General features: G+C 31.6%; 2 protein-coding genes across 10 annotated transcripts in view; both read right to left on the reverse strand.

Annotated features, from left to right (window-relative positions):
* Positions 1-750: 750 nt before the first annotated feature.
* On the reverse strand, positions 751-9,366 carry LOC143244532 (uncharacterized). The gene has a single exon (XM_076489375.1). It carries the CDS (start codon positions 9,364-9,366, stop codon positions 2,755-2,757), a length of 6,612 nt encoding a protein of 2,203 aa, XP_076345490.1. The 3' UTR covers positions 751-2,754.
* The window catches only part of LOC143244533 (uncharacterized), a 64,357-nt gene continuing 46,924 nt past the window's right edge, over positions 751-18,183 (reverse strand). For all 9 annotated transcript variants that reach the window (XM_076489383.1, XM_076489378.1, XM_076489385.1 and 6 more), the window contains one exon: positions 751-14,383. In XM_076489383.1, coding sequence (XP_076345498.1) covers positions 10,077-14,383 — 4,307 coding nt within the window. In that variant the 3' untranslated portion in view covers positions 751-10,076. The remainder of the gene's footprint in view (positions 14,384-18,183) is intronic.

Below are 18,183 nucleotides of genomic sequence, written 5' to 3' on the forward strand. Positions count from 1 at the left end.
TTATACCCACATATGTAATTGCTTTTACATTCAGTTTTCAGAACACTGAACTTTCAGAACTATGGCTCTTTAGAATAGTGGGCTGTAACTAAAGGTTTTAGAGAAAAATGTTCTGCAAAACTTAGGTGGTCAAAATCAGTTTGGACCCACCCCATATATTGCCTTGTTTTACTTTCATTAATAACTTTCACCAAAACTATAAGTCTGAAGTTTTTCATCCTTAGCTTTCATAATTATTTTAAAAACTTTCAAAATTCAAACGTTCCAAAAGCTAATAAATATAAGTATTCTTCATCAAGTTTTTAATCAAACTTGCAGATCATTAGTGTAGGTGTACCTTGCAATGTTTTGCATAAACATGAGTCGAAAAATCAAGTTCATTTCATAAAGGCACCTTTGTTTTTCTCTACAGATAATACTCTGTTCATGGAAGTGTTAATGGAATAATGCATATTGTGCAAGAATGTCAACAGAGAGTGTCCCTAAATGGTAATCACTACACATACTTATTGTAGTCATTATGGGTAAACCAACACATGCAAGTTAAATATGATGTGTTAACTGTGTGTTACCATTATTCCCCATGCATTTCTTGATATTCACCTCCCACGTTAAACAAAAGTTCATATAAGAAATAAAACAGTAAAAATTATCTTCAGAATGAAACTCAAACTTAAGTTTTTCATTCTTTTTCTCTTAATTCAGTTTGAAAATATGTTTAAGAAAACACTAAAAAAATTCTTTGAATGGTTTTTCATGAGCAGATCTTTATTATCATTATACAAAAGTTTACTGACAAAACAACTAGATTTCTACAAATAAATTACCAATTACACTAAATATTTACCTAGAAATTTAACAAAATCAAAAGCATGATACATTTTGTCTGTGTTTGTAAATTAGATTCAGAATTTATCTCTACTAAAAACAAGTGAGCCATCGTGGAAAATACCTGTGATGGATGGAAACAAATATTTTACAATACATAAATCATATTTATATTCATGTCAGCTGAGGATGATACAAGATTAAAAAGGTTTTGGTTAAAGATAAAACTGACTACCACATCACACTATATTTTTAAGCTCTGTTAAACTATATTTTAGTTCTGCCATAAAATATTTCACCACACCAACTAGCCACATGTTGAATGAAATTTACTGGAGATTGAATCTTAAAATACTTAAATTATATATTAAGTAATATGAGATGAATAACAAAGGAGTTTTAAAAATATAACTTCTAACAGTCTTAAATTTAAAAAACATTACTTAGAACTACAGTGAAGAGTTGCTAAAAAAATACCAAAAACTTAAATTTCTTGGTTACTTAGCATATAATATATGTGTGTATAACAGGTTTGTCCTGATCATGTTCTTCTGTAATTATGTTCCACATAATTCTACATAAAGCCCCGAAACATCTTGAAGAATTTTGTACTCTTTTCTACTTCATTAAACAATTGAACTTTTGATGTGCAACAAGGAGACTCATCTTCCTTTCAACATTATCACACCATTTAGGTGAAGAATAATGTTTTGATGACAATGGAAAACATTTAAGAAACTAAATACATACATAATTGGTACTGATATGCTATTTTTAGAAAAGATATCCATTTTCTAAATGATGTATGCATTTTAACTTCTTTCATTCAGTTAACAACTGGATGCATCATTTTGTTGCTGTGCTCATTATTGAATACATAAGTAAAAGAAAAGAAAGAAAAAGAATTCATCCCAAAATACCACAATTTCATTATAATTGGAAGGAAACTGTGATGTCATAGTTCTACATTTTCACACTTCTTTCAAGGCAATTGTAGAAAACCAACCTTTAATTAAACATTACTTTTGAAAGAAATTATTCTAGTCTTTACTGTTAATTCACCAGTAGTGGTCTGTTGAGCTTTCAATAATTAAATAATCATAGATATTATTGGCTAAAGCTTACAAATACCTAATCATGGTTAGTTTTATCACTTAAATTGAATGATTTGATTTATACTTATAATCACTATAACATTTGAAATAAAAACGTTTTATTAGATAAAGTACATAGAGTTAAAATCAACTAATAAACTGCAACATGTTTACCTTGGAAAATTAAAGTATTTTTACTTTTGTTTTTCCACCACTTCACTATTTAACCATTTTGATAAAAACTATTTTAAAATTACCATGAGTTCTTACTGGCTATAACTTTTATCAATCATGTACATAATGAGATTAAAGCTTACACTTATCAAATATGAAAATTATTGGGAAATGATAGTAAGTACCAGCTTGTCACAATTTTTCAATAATCCATTACAATTACTTTAGAAAATTAGCTTCATCCTAGTCAACATACTAAAACAATGCAAAAAAACTATTTACACCGAGATGCACAACATCAATTGCAACACTCTTGTTGACAAAAGTAAACATTTAAACAACTTGAAAAAAATGTTAAGTTGACCAAGGGATATATATAAATAAATAAATAAAAATATATGTTCTAAACTTAAAAAAAGCATTTGTTTATTTGAAGGTTGAATACACACTATTAAGATTGAGTTACATCCAGACACTACACAGAAATTAAAATGTTTAGCATAATTATAAAATGTGACTTGCGTCCTTTGGTTGAATCAAGTAATGTAAAAAAACTGGTAAATTTCATGTAAAAACCATACTCTAGTAAAATATGTACACCACCACTAATGCAAATGCTGTAGTAACATCACCACAAACATAGCTGTAAAACATGATCTTAAGACAATCCCAAAGTGAAAAGTTGTGATTTCAAATCTGTAAGTAAAACACAAGGTTGTAAGTTACACAAGTGTGTCACTGACTGGTAAGGAATATTGGCTCCTAATGATGGAATATGCACTTTAATGTTTGATGTATCAATTTTTTGTTTTTTACCATAAAAGGAAAATTCACCTTGTGATAAACTACCACAGGAAATATTAGTATTTTCCTGTGGAATCTGCCTCTTGCCACTGGATGTGGGTTCAGTTACATAAGGATAATAATTCTCTTGAGAAAAGGTTTCAGCAAAGTCATTCAGCTGGGAAGCACAATGGAGTACATCAGACTTCCTTTCCAAACTCTTTGAGTTTAACTGTTGTGGAAGCTGGTTAACTGCATTACAGATGCTGCTGTTTTCTTGTTTTGTATCATGCATGCCAGTGTCAATTGCAAAATTCAATTTCTTTTGGTGTTCTACCTGCCAATGCTTCTGTAAATGTGTAACACAACTAAAATGAGCTGGGCAATACTCGCACCTGTATGGTTCTTTTTCAGACAGATAAAAATTCTCACCAGATTTGTGTTCCACAAAATTTAATAATAAATCTTCTTTCAAGTTTTCAGGATTTCTTTTCTCACATGAATGTTCATAAAATTTGGGTAATTGAAGAGGGGTCTTGGGACGATGTTTAATTATCTTAACAGGAAGATTAGGATGCTGTTTTCGGCAGTGTTGCTTAATAGTATCAGAAGGTACATTCTTCCTACAATATGCACATCTTGTGACATTTCTAGAGATAGTATCTTTTGAAGACAGCTCATCTAATACCAAATGTACTTCACCATTGTTCACTGCAGGAGTTTTAGAGGGAACTTCACAAGACACATTTAGACTAGGATTAGTTTCATTTTTACTCCCCATGGTTGTTACAAATCTTGAATTCTGGTCTTTATTATATAAAGAGAAGTTTACAAAGGTAGAAAAGTCTGTAGATTTTAATACTTTTTCATGTGATTTGAGATGCTGAAGCATCTCATCACGTTTAGCAAACTTAATACCACACGACTCACACTCTAAAACCTTATCATGAGGTTGAGAAGCACTAGCAACATTATCATTTTCTTTTATAATATCCTCTTTTGATTCATTCTGATGTTCCCAACAAATATGAAGTTTAAGTTCTTTATCCGAGTAAATTACAAGACCACAATAAGAGCAGGTAATTGTTTTTGAATTATTTCCAAGTTGATTCTTTTTCATACCATAACTGAGAGAGTTTTCATTTTTTATAGAAGCTGTAGGTAATGATTTTTCAGAATGACTGAATTCACAGTGACTTTTTAACTTGGCTTCTGAATCAAACAATGTTTGACAAAATGGACATGAAAAACTGGTTCTAGAGAAGTGGATCATCAGGTGGTATTTCAGTTTCTTTTTATCATCAGTAACAAAACTGCAGTTTTGCCAATGACAAGTGAAAGCTCCAACACTGTGTTTTTTCATTCTTACCCCAGATAAGCCATCTTTCAAATTTGTTTGGTCAAGATGTAGTTCCTGCTCCATTACATGATGATTAGAAAGCTGCTGACTACTTATAATTTCATTCACCCAGTCTTCAATGCTATCACTCTTTGTTATTGTACTGTACGATGCAAGACCAGGATGATGTCTCTCCAAATGCTGTTTAACTTCACATGTGTATCTGAATTTTTTATTGCAGTGAAAACATTTAACAGGACGATACTGTTTGTGATTAAACAAATGTTTCTTGAAATTACCTGTGCTACATTTTCTAGCACCACAGAAAAGGCAAGTATACTTGTATTGTTTTTTTGAGGTCTGTGAATTCAATGAGTGATTAGCTTGTAGGGACAGGTACTTGCTTCCTTTTACCGATAGTTTTTTCTGTTTATTTAATAAATGATCAACCCACTCCTCAGTTTCAGCATCACATTTTTGTTCATAACAAAGCTTTTGACCAAAATGGCATTTCTGAAAATGAGCTTTAAGTCCTTTGATATTAAAGAATTTTGTCTTGCATAATAAACAAAAAAATCTGCAATACTTTAATTCTCGATACATGTGTTGCTTTTGAGTGCGATAAGAAGAACAAGTATAATTACAGAAGGGACAAGAAAACAAAACAGGACTCACTTCACTTTTTTTATCAATACTTGAAAGCTTTTGTAATGTCCTATTTAAACTGTTATCACACTGATTACTTTTCTCCTTTGTACTGTTCTTTTCAGTCTTTGGAGGTGAATTCTGGATTCCAATGTTACTTTCGACAGCTGTTGAAAAGTGAACCTCCTCATATTTATATTTTATTACTTCACTGAGACAAGGTGTATTTTCTAACTTTAAAGTTTCTTTAGGAAATAGATGTGTACTTTCTTTTAATGTCCCTTTCTGACCATTATTAGTGTCTCCAATTACATAAAGTTTTGATTCATTTGTTGCATTTTTTATCTTTTTAACTTCAGTATTGGAAATTTCTTTTCTTTCTTGCATTTTTATGTCACTATAATCATCTGTGAAATATATAGGTGGACTTTTTGTTGTTTTAACATTTTCACATATAAAAAGCAATTTACACTTCTTCTCAAGAACTGATATATCAGAACGTTGTTTTGTTGCTCTTTGCATCTGTTCATGATTTAAAAGCATTTTATTTTTTGCTGTTAAATTTTCCTGGTTTCTTAGAAATCTTTCAACCAATTCTTCAATATTACGATCACACTTTCGTTCATAATAAAGCTCCTCACCAGGGTGGTATCTTCGAAAGTGAGCTTTCATTTCTCTCTTACCAAAACACGATACATTACAACGTACACACAACAGTCTATGATATTTTAGTTCTCTAAAAAGATGAAGTTTCTGTTCACAGTAAGAGGCTTTAGCATAATCACAGAAAGGACAAATGAATAAAAGAGGATCCTTTTTTGATTTCTCTTCATCAGAGTTTAACAGCAAAGATGTATTTGTATTAGCAATGCTCTGATGTGTATCATCTGCACCTTTATGCTGCTTCTTTGTAATTACACTGTTATTTTCAAGTTTGTGGTTAAAGGACTGTACACTTTCTTTTTCAAAATCAACTAACAAAGCATTAGAAATCCCACTGCTCTCCTTTGTACTATTTAAAAACTCATCCTGAACTTCAGTTTTATCATGTTTTGCACAAAACAAGGAGAAAGCAAAATTTTTATTTTTAGATTTTATCTCTTCATGACAAAATTTGATAACTTTATTTCCTGATTTTTTTAGTTCTTCACTTAAAAGAGGATTTGTGTCTTCTTCTATTGTTCTTTTACTCACAGCATTAACGATAGACTCTTTTCCCTTATCTTTTGGGTTCTTCTTGATTTTAGCTTCAGTGAAATTGTCTATATTTTTTTCAGGATTTGGTACCTCCTGATCTTTTTTAAAATTCATAACTGAACTTTCTCCTGACAAAGCAACTGCCTTTTCATACATGCATAACAATCTACATTTTTTATCAAACAAAGAAGTTTTAGAACGTTTTTTTGTTTCTTTTAATATCTGTGTATTGCTCAAAAGCAGCATTTTATTTTTTTCTGTTAATATTTCTTGAATTCTTAAAAAATTTTCAACCAACTGTTCAGTATTGCGATCACACTTATGCTCGTAATAAAGCTCTTCACCAGGATGGTGTCTTTGAAAATGAGCTTTAATTTCTTTCCTACCAAAGCATGACATATTACAAACTAGGCACAACAATCTGTGGTACTTTAGCTCTCTAAACAGATGAAGTTTCAGGTCACAGTAGGAAGCCTTAGCATAACCACAAAAAGGACAAATAAACAAAAATGACTTATCTTTAGGAGCATTAAACTTTTGTTTAAGGAATGCAAGATTGTGGCTATTAGTATCGCATGATGTAGCTACACTAGTAATGCTTTTTTCATTATCTTTATTCATAGAAAATAAAAACTGATTTTGAGATACCTTTTGAAAATCATTATTAGATAAAAATTCAAGTGGATTTTCACAGACCTTTGTATTGTATGATTGTTTACTTTCTCTTACCCAATCACATTGATCAGTGTTGCCAAACAAGTTATTTTCTCTCCTGCTGTCCAATAGATTATTTAAAGACACATTACCTTCAGTTTGAGACTTCTGTTGCTTAGAAAATACTGCTTGATGCTCCACTTTATTCAGTTCTCTGTCAAGGTGTTGATCAGTTGTACTTAAAGAATTAATTTTACACTTTAAAAATGAGTTTGTATTATCCACAGGTCCATTAATCAGCTGCAAGTCATTAGTTTTTCCCATCTTTGTTTTAACTTTAAAAGATTCTTCTTTTTTTCCATCATTTTGTACTGTTTCTTCAATATTATTCTCTATAAAAGAGGTGGAAGATTTCACTTCTGCAAGTGAATCTAAACTCTCTTTCTGAGTCTCAATTATCTTTTCATACATTAGAACAGTTTTGGGGGTTCTTTCATGATATTTTTTACAGTGGTGAATCAATGTCTTGGAACTTTTGCTAGTTCGATCACAATATCCACATTTATGAAGTTGTACACAGTGAACATTTTGGAGATGTTGTAATATATGCCTGTGTGTAACCATTTCAACTGAGCACAATCCACATTTATAAATACATTTCATTCCTTTTTCTAAGTTTGGTTCTTTATTACTCTCTGCTCCATCAATCCCATTAAGTGTTTTGTCAGAGAGACGTTTATATTTGAATACTATATCTTCTGTACTAACACCACTTATGGTAGTATTCAGAGCATATTTATCATGAATAAGGCATTCATTAGGGACAAATTTTTCAAGTGGATTATCTTTTTTGGAAGCTTCAGTGTTTGTGGCTGAAGAAACATCAACACAATCAACCTTCTGTTCCATAAAAGAATAATATGATAAAGATTTATTTAAGCTCAAGTCTGAATTAACTTGTACATCTTTTTGAACTTTACTGCCTGATAATTTGCTCCATTTGTTCTTGCAAACTTCATCTTCCTCATTTTCACTTGATATCTCTGACACACATGAAATCAATACTTCAACACCTTCCTGAGTTACTTCACTTTTTTCACCATTAGCAAAGTTTACTTGAGTTCCTAAACAATTCAAAGAATTATTCAATGATTGAAGTGGAAATGAGTGTGTTTTAAATTGGTTTGAAATTTCTTGGACTACCGATTCAGGTGTGATTTCTCCTAATTCCGATATGCATACAGTTTCCTTTGCTGAAGTTCTCCAGCTTGTTCTTGGTTCATTTCTGCAAAAGTTCTTATTTTCATGTATCAGATCCATCTCTTTTGGTTTAACATTTGCACAACTGTTTTCAGAGAACTGAGGCTTTTGGTCTTCAGATAGTTTTTCCATCTTGCAAACCACAAATTTCTGAAGACTTGTATCCAATATGTTTTGATCAGCGATTTTTCTTTTTTCCTTTTTAATATTTCTTGATGTATCAGTGATATATTCTAAGTTATCTAATATGTTTAAATAATTCAAAGAGGAAAAACATGGTGTTGCTTCAACATTGTTGTTTTTAATACTCGACTCCTCTGGAGCCAGTTTCACAGGATCTGTTTTATCCAATGAAACTTTGGACAAGACAGGGATGAATTCCTTGTGTGTTATTTCTATGCTATTTCTGTTCAATTCACCCTCAACTGTTATAGGTTTAAGAGATTTATTACTCTCTTTTTCTCTTTGTAATAAGGGATCACAAGTTACAATATCAGATTTGGAAATATCTTTTATGTTTGGAGACAAAGAAAATTTTAAGTTGGTTACATGCTCCAGTTTAGAGGTTTCAAATGAACCACTTTGAAGAGACTGGTTACCTAACAGAATAGGCAAAGTTATTGGTTTGGAAGGATCAGTAGACATTGGAAGACACGGAGTATATGTTTTTAACAAAACATGAGAACCTCTCACATAAAACTGAAGAGGCTTGTCAAGGTGGACAGCAGTCACGTGTTCAACAACTTTTGCTTGAGTTTCTGTACCATGTAGACAAAATGCACATTGAAAACTGTTTATTCCATGAAAATTTAAGTGTTTCAACAACCTTTCAAATGACAACACCTCTGTTTTACAATAGTAACATGAGAAGACAGAAACTGTTTTGTGTGTAGTATCACAGTGCTCCTTAAACACAGATGGATCAAATGTGGAAAATGTACATGTTCCAATGTTGCAGTAATAAGACTTAGTGACTTCCAAGTAGTCTGGTATATTCTCTTGTGTTTCTTCTCCTTTCAGTTCAATACCAACTAATATTTTCAGTGGCTTTTCTACATGAGCACATTTAGTGTGTATTCTCACATGCATTTTCCCCCAGCCACGATACCAACAGTAACCACATTGATAACGAAGTTTCCAATGCTTTTTAAGCATGTGTGCAGTAAGCACAGCTGAGTTCAAAAAAGCAAAGCAATATGGACATGGCAAAGTTTTGTCTTCATGATTTCTTAAATGTTCTTCATATTTCAATGGGTTATCAGTTGTAAAAGCACAATTTTGACTGGTGCATTTGAAAAACTTAATAATGTGTTCATTTTCAAGAAGCTTACAAATTAAACTTTCACATTTAAGTAAATCCATAAATTTTATCCACTGCTTGTGTTTTTTCATTAATCATTTTGATAGTAAGCATTTCAGGTGCAGGTGATGTGTTTAACATTTTGATACAAACATTTCCTAGTTTTCTTTGCTGAGGAATATCTGAATCACTTTCAATAATGTGGTGTGATTTACACAAAAATGCAGATTTTAGAGACGGAGAAAGATTGGATAATGCTGAAGAAATTTTATCTGGTACAGTAGTAGAAAGTGTTTTGTCAGTTGGCCATAAAGTTGTAACATTACCTAAAACTAAAGAAAGCAGCATTGGAAATTCCTTCTTTATTGTTGAATAGTTGGCTTCCAAGCTGGTTAAACCACTATTACAGTCTACATTCTCTTCCTGCTGATGGTCCATGGCTTCAGCACTCAATTCCAATTTATCCAACACTCGAGTTGAATATTTTGCTGAAAATGCTTCAAGTTTTTGGCAATTAAAGTCATGTTTGGAAGACAAGTTAGCACTACAGTACCCTCCAACCTTCGGAAGTTTAACATCACTTGATAAGGAAACTGCTAAGAGTTGTTTTGTTTTTTTTGGACCTTTCTTGCAAATTCCTGTTGCTGTTGGATATGGTAATATCACACTTCCAGTTTCTAACATTTTACATGTCTTGAGATGCAAACTTTTATTTTCCATTACTTCTGTTACATTAATAGGTGTTTCCTGATAAGATTTAGGAAAAACAAGAGACATGTTGTCCACAACCCCTGAAAAAGCATTAACACAAGTTTTTTCCATCAGAAACACCTGACTCCATTGCACATTTTCCCTCATATTTTACATCCTCTTCCAGGTGCTTATATTCAATCCTACTTTCTTCCAAGTCTTCAGATGTATTTCTTATTGGATTATTTGTTGATATACAGCTAAATCCTCCTGCAAATTCTGCTGGTTTTGAATTAGTTTTATTTTCATATTGTTTGTCACCCACCAAAACAAAAGTAGGCACAGCATGTTCCATTAATTCATCATTATTTGTAGTAACTTTAGGCTTTTCTCTGGACAAAGCAGAAGAAAAGAGATTGGCTTCATACTCAAAGTCTCTACACAAGTATTTAAAATTTTCTTCTTCAACATCTAATGCTAGACTTAATTCTTTAGATTCTGGAAACTCTGGAAAACCTTGTATTGTGCTAGTGTTTTTTGAAACTGTTGGCTCTTTACCTACTTCAACCTGCATATCCAGGATTGGGTGGTCACATTCAAGGGATTGTCTATCTTCCATCTTTTTTGAAAAAGTGAGCACATCTGTCATTATATCACTACAGTCAGGATCTTTTGAAAACCACTCTGTTCTTAAACATGCCAGCAGTAAAGGAAAGTCCTGATTTTTATTGTGAGTGGTGTGTGCAGTTATTTTTGTTTTCATTTTACTGGAATCATCTTGGCTATATGAATCATCTACCAATGTAGTAGCATTTCTAGATTCAGAACTGTCTTTCTTGTGCTCAAATGATTGTTCTTTGCAGCATTCAGTTTGCTCTTTACACTTCTTGGATTCTGAATTAACGAGCTCATCTATGATTAATTTCTTTGATTCATCTGTACTTTTATCTTCTGCAGTGGAAATACCTTTCCAATATTCTGAAAATCCAACCATTGCAACTGATGCATTGTTTATGTCATCTTCTGGACTTGCACCTTTTTTGCAAGTAGCTTGTTTTGAAGATTTGTTGTTCATCTCAGTTGCATGGTTTTCTACTTCACATGTATTTTTAGCTGTCACCTGAACTTGTGTCAATGTATGAGAGATCAGATTCTTCACTTGACATTCCTCTCCTGCAGAAAATGCAGACTCTTTATCAGGCGATAGCTTTTTCAAAATTATCAGTTTTCCCAAATTTTGATTACCAAAACAATTTACCAGGTAAATTGAATCAGAAGGGTTTTGTAAGATTTTCTGGCTAGAAGTATAAGAGTTCAACATCTGGCTTGAAATACATTCAGGATCATCTGAATTATCTTTGTACACATTTACTGCCTTGCACATGAAGTCTTGTTCATTTCTTTGATGACTTGTTATTTCATCTTTTGTTCCTTCTTTAGGTTGTTTGCATATGTCTTCTAACTTTAAACATTCATCTTGTACATGTAGTGTTAAACAATGTGGCATTGAGAAAAACTTGTCACATGTATTACAGTTCAATCTGAGGTATCCCCTGTGTTTAAATCTGTTATGGTGATAGAACTGTAGGGGACTTTTAGTTTCAAAGTTGCACAAAGCAACACCACATTTAATGCACGCATCAAATGAACCTGTACAGCTTGTCTGGATATGGTGAACTAATTTTCCAACATTTGGGAAAACCCGTTGACATTTCTTGCACCATGATGTAAGCACACTGATAGGATGCACTTTTACATGATTTGCAAAAACTTTCTCATCAGTTGTAGTGAAAGTACATAAGGTACAAGCATATGTTAAGTCTTTTGTAATTGTAGCTTCATTTCCCTCATGTAGTTTATCAAAACTGTTTTCATTGTTTCTGATTCTTTCATTTTGACTGTTCTGGTTACTTTTCAAGTTGTTCTTTACATACTTTTCCAGGCTGAGTAATCTACTTATCACAACAGATACAGGCTTCATTACTATCTTCTGGACATTTTCAGAAGTTATTTTGTCACAAGAGAGGTTTTGACAATGCTCTTCCTTTTCAAAGCTTTTCTGATAATTTCTATTGTCTCTCACTAACGTTCCATCTTCTCTTAACACCTTATGACTATTCTCTTCCTTCTTCTGGTCACATAAGTGTCTGTTTTTGAAGTAAGAACTCTTCTGAACCCCTTCATACATCTCTGAAAGCTGACAAGTTTCTTCAGCCACATTTCTGTTAGCTCTTTTAGACACTATCTGATTACTGCTTTCCCCTTCTCCCATATGAGAAGACAGTAGTTGATCATTGCTTCCATCTTCTTCCACATGAGAACTTGGAGGAATATCAAAACAACCTGAACTATTTTCTGATATTAACCCAGATGAATCTGCAATCTCATTAACTTTATTTTCTTCATTGTATTCTTTTGTCAATTTACCAGCAAAGCAGTCAGAATAGTCATTTTGTGAAATTTCTTCAATATCCAAACTACCCGACACATTTTTATTTATAGGGTCATCAAAAAGCATTTTTTCCTTATTTCTAACTTTGTTGCAACCAAATTCACTATTTTCATAACCTTCAAATGTCAAATTCTCATTGGTCAAAACTTCACCTAGAGTTTGATAACTTAAGTCTAGTTCATAATAAGAGGCTTGAGAAATTTGATTCAGAATACTCTTCACATTTTTAGTTGATATATCCTCAAAATTAGTTCTAGTTCCACTTAGCATGGTTCTTTTTTCTTTTCTAATTCCTTTACTAGCACTTTCCCCCATGGATTCTTTGTCACAACTGGAAATGCTAGCTAAATTACCTACACTAATCTTACCACTGAATATGTTATATCTTTCACTAATAAAGTTAGTAGTTGATCTTCGATTGCAAGTATTAAAACTGTCAATGTTATTTTCTTTATTAACACCAACTTTGTTCACACAATCATGATTTTTGACAAAGATATTATCAGTATGAAAGCTTTCAACATCACACTTATTTATATTACATCTCAAGTCAACAGGAATAGCATTCCCTTCATTTTCACTACCGAGTTTCTGCTTGTTAATGTCATTTTCAACAGGTTCCTTACTTGTAATGTAAAAGTCGTTAGGTCTAGTAGCTTTGGCACTATTTTTAGAACTGTTTACACTGTCAATACCTCCATTCAGGAAAACATCAAGATCTCCTTCTTCATATAAACAAGCACCATCTGTCTGATCTGTTTCAGGTTTTCTATCAGTCATGCACTCAGAAACAACACAATTAATTACTACATTGTGTTTTACATTATTTTTATTTTCAGTATACTCTTTGTTTTTGCTGACTAGATCGTCATTCTTAGTGCAGCAAGGGTTAATGCTACTTTCTACAATTAAGTTATTATCTGTATTAGATATAGTGAATATATTAACTCCAGAAGCAGGAATAGAAGGTTCTTTCTTCTCTAGCTCTTCTACTACACTTGATATAAAAGGTAATGGAACTTTCCTATATTTTTCTAAATTTGTAGTAGTAAGATCATTCTTCTGAGATTCTGAAACACTTAATTTTGATTCACTGCTTTCCCTAAGATCTGATACAGAAACATCTACTGTCACCTCTTTTTCCTTTAACATACATTCAAAGGCTAAAGGTAAATTTAAATTACTTGTGGATTCACTGCTTGAACGATATTCAACACTATTGTCTTCTGCTGTTCTTTTTATCTGTTCTTCAGTACAAACCTCATCTTCCAATTGCAGGGAATCCTCAAGCATTTTTAGCAGATGAGAATTATAGTTTTTAAGATCTCCCTTGCAATTTAATGTGTTCAAAATGTTAACTTTTGATTCAGTATTTGCTCTATAGTCATTTCCAGAAATAGTGGACATTTCTTCTTCCTGTGTTATGCACCTAGAAGTTGAAGACATATTTCCCAGATTTAGAGAATTTTTATAATTTTGTAACCGTTTTGAGATTTTGGACATTTCTGGCATATGATAATTAAATTTTTTAAAACCTATCTTTACACTCATTTTGTCTAAAACATCAACTAAAAATTCACCATCTGTACTACAATCTTCTTGACAAACTTCATTTATTGTGTGTTCTTGTGTCATGCACTTAGATGTTGAAGGTAGGTTTACTTGTTCTTCTGAAATTGTATTATTTTGTTGCTGTTCAAAGTCCTTGTATATTTCTGGCAGATGAGAAATACAATGCCTAGTATTTGATCTGGTATTGGGTGCATCTGAAATGTTAATGTTTGGTTCACTACTTGTACTGTACCCTTCTAAAGTGCCCAAAATCAACTCTTCCACCTGATTTGTGCATGTAAAAGGCTTAGGTAAATTCATAGTTTCTTCAGAAGTAGACCCATCTTTAAACTGTTTGGATACTTTAGACATCTCAAGCAATTGGTAACTGTGCTGTTCAAAATTATTTGTGTCAGCTAAAAAAGTAGAAAAAAATAAAGTTAAGTGATTTTATGTTCATGAGATTTTCATTCATTATATCCTGGAATTTAAACTTATGTAAATATAGCAACCAAAACAATAAACAGGAACTTTTGACGATGAACAGATAGTTAAGAATCTCAGTTATTCCCAATCCCATGAAACAGCTTCCATGTACTACATAACTTCATTTTATCACTGGAGCCACAACTGTTCTACAAAATGGACTCTCTAAACCTCCTTCATAACAGCATAAATAACAAGTCTGCAATACAAGATAATGGGCCAAGAACAAGAGCTGCTAAATACAATTTTAAAGTATGAATATGAAAACGTGCTAGGCCAATGATAACCCATAATCTTATACATGAATGAACTTTTATTTACTTCATACAACTTTTTTTCAAATATGTATACAGGTTAAAAATGTCCTCATTAATGTAAATTAATTTTAAACATTTTATGCTGCTTTGGTCTTTTATGAGCTGACCACTGGAAGTTTTAGCCAGAGCACAATTACTCTCTTATAGAAACATTTCATCTTTTAAAAATACCTTAATTTCTAAACACTAAGTCTGTAAGATAGATATACATTTTCAATTTATACATACACATATAAATACCAAATATTATGTGCCTTTTTGTTTTCAAATGAATTCTTTCATATGCATTTAGGTTCAACATATGCTAGTAAAAAGTTCTTCCACAGTATTTTGCTAAAGAATTAAACTTTTCAGATTAAAAACTTATTTTTGATAAACATCAAATAAACAGTTAACAATACTATTCTTTAACTGAATGTAATATAACCCTTTCACAACTGATTATGTACAATATACACAAGTTCATATACACACTTGCATGTTTAGTATTTATACTATAACTTTTGATACAGTATGTGCATTTTCACAAAACTTGATCGACTTCTAATAAATATCAAGTTTTTGCACACAAAAAAAAAATCAGACTTTTTAATGAGTTATTTCTAATAAAGATTTATTTGTGAAAATACAGCCTGTTTCATTACTGGTTTGAGTGCAAATTGATTTTCCTGTTATGATTAGAAAACCATTCTTCATCTCCAAAAGTACAAGTTTCTAATTTGTACAAAACGTATAGACTTATTATTTGGATATCGCAAACATTAATTTTAACCAGCGTTGCATTCAATATACCACGTGACTCACAAAAATCAATACTTAAGTGTTCTTTTAATATTTGGCCCGACATAGCCAGAAGGGTTAAGGTGTTCGACTCGCAATCCTCAGATTGCGGGTTCGAATCTACGTCCCACCAAACATGTTCATCCTTTCAGCTGTGGGGGCATTATAATGTGACAGTCAATCCCACTATTTGTTGGTAAAAGAGTAGCCCAAGAGTTGGCAGTGGATGATGATGACTAACTGCCTTCCCTCTTGTCTTACACTGCTAAATTAGGGACGGCTAGTGCAGATAGCCCATTATATCAAAATATAATGACAAGTTGTAAAATAAAAAAATAAAGTGAGAAGGTGTACCCCCCCTTTTTTTTTTTTATTACTGGTCATGAAGTTTTGAAGTACTCGAGAGTTTGAACTGCTAAACATTTCATACTGATTTACTGACAACAAATGAAGTAGAAAACTGCTGAAAATAAAGCAATCACTGCTTGCATAATTAGACTGCATGTAACAATGTAATACAATACCTTCAAGAGCAACAAAGCACATGCACAGCAGTTAGCATACTTAACCCCAGCTTCAAGAGAACCCCAGCTAGAATTTAATAAGCTATTTAACTTGGTGTTTACCACACAAAAATTCCCCAGATTAATAACATTGCACTTTGAATCTGTGAGAATGTTTATTATATCATTTGAAGTCAATCCATTAAACATCACAAGGATAGTGATTTTTTTTAATCTAGTAGCATACCATAAATGCATACAATGACATTATTTGTGAACATAGTCATAAAATCCTTCATCTCTTTCAGCAAATGTATTCATCAATCAATAAATAAATTTATCCACAAAGTTTAAAATTTTGTAAAGATATACACACTGTATAGAAATTGGAAGTACTAAATGTATAAAGACTAAATTTTTTGAATTTTAAAAGGTCACACAGTTAATAAAAAGAAATTTCGTCTTTCAGTTAACATTATACGTCTTTCACATACAAAAAATCATATCTTTTAGTAAAGTATACTTAATAAACTAAATACCTGTCTGTGAATATAGTATTTTTTTAAATAGTCCATGTGCAAAGTAATTTTCATGTTAAGATTAAAAAATACTTTTCCTCATCTCAGAAATATCAAATTTCTTTTGTCATTCCCAAAACCTCATAGATACATCCAATATGTTTTTTCCCAAGAAAACTTTACATTTCATCTGTCATTTTCTCTATCCTAATTCAAAGTGGAATTTGGTATTTTGACCAACATTGTTACTACCAACAAGAGAAAGAAAGAATCCAAATTTTCCTATTTTCTTTCCAGAATGACTTCAAATTATCACATTTATTCTAAGTAACTCCAAGTTCATAAGATTATACATTTATTTAATTGAATTTTATTGCCCTTTCAACAGTGTAATTTCTGTACATGCCATTATAAACTGTAAATCACTTAAGACACATGCAGCTCATGTTACACTATTAAATTAAATTATCCACAGGTTACAACTAGTACAAACAGACTGAACGTGTACCTTGTGAAACATTATTATATCATTTATTTTACTTAACCTAATCTTAAGAAACCTCAAAAGATCCCTGTTTTAAAACTTTCCTGTATTATACATAAAGAACAAACAAGAAATAAAATACTTATCCAATCTTACTTTTCCTTGCACTACATTGTTGAAGAGAGTTAATCCTTATTTTTCAAACAACTCATAATATTGCATTTATGTTTTACTTAATTAAATAATGCACCCAACAACAAACTAATAACATGCACAAAGAACACAAATTTTCTTACTTCTTATAATTTTTCTGGCTTTCTTACTTTCCTACAAGTCTTTAATTCACCCAAGCTAGTTGTTAAAGTTTACAAGGAAATAACATTTATTCTCCCAGTGAAATTGACATTTAACTGTTCAAAACATAACATTATACAATGTCATTTAAAAGATGAAAACCTTGAGTTTCTATTGGTTATAGGTAATTTATATAATTTTTAGTGAAATTAAATAATTACATCTAAATGAAGCTAAATGAATAAACAAAATCCTGAGAAATGACTGCATTAAAAACTGCAAATCCCAACCTCTAATTATATTATAACCATAAATTTTCAAGCTATAAACAAAACACATTAATATGAAATAAAATATGTTGCATATTTTTAAATGGATCCTAGGGTACAAGCTACCATGTGGGATTATAAAATATATCCTAGGTTTTGGAGGTGACAGAGGAATAGGACCCACACTGCAGTGGAAATACAGTCTATCAATCTTAACCTCCAATTTGCTAGTCTCACATAAGATTAGAAATTAGGGGAGAGAAATTTGGGTGCTCTAACCAACAATGTCCCATTACCTGCAGACAGTTGTGAAAAGGTAACTGCTCTCCTAAGTTAAAATAAGATAACATAAAAAAGATGAAAAATAAATAAATAAAAATTGAAAATAAGGTAATACCATTTAGGGGTAAGTAAGATAAAACTTACCCCTTGAAGTTAGCATTCTTACCCCCAATATGGTAGAGGTACTAATTAACATGGCATCACCAAAGTGATAGTTTACTGTGACTGTCATGCTTTTATATACAGCTTAAGGTGTACATCTACATAAAGTAGTGCCAAGTTC

The sequence above is a fragment of the Tachypleus tridentatus genome, chromosome 2, assembly GCF_004210375.1.
Source record: "Tachypleus tridentatus isolate NWPU-2018 chromosome 2, ASM421037v1, whole genome shotgun sequence".
NCBI lineage: Eukaryota > Metazoa > Arthropoda > Merostomata > Xiphosura > Limulidae > Tachypleus > Tachypleus tridentatus.

What these genes read in the sequence shown, in the direction of transcription:
- LOC143244532 (XM_076489375.1), bottom strand. Translation starts at nt 9,366, where the DNA reads ATGAAAAAACACAAGCAGTGGATAAAATTTATGGATTTACTTAAATGT.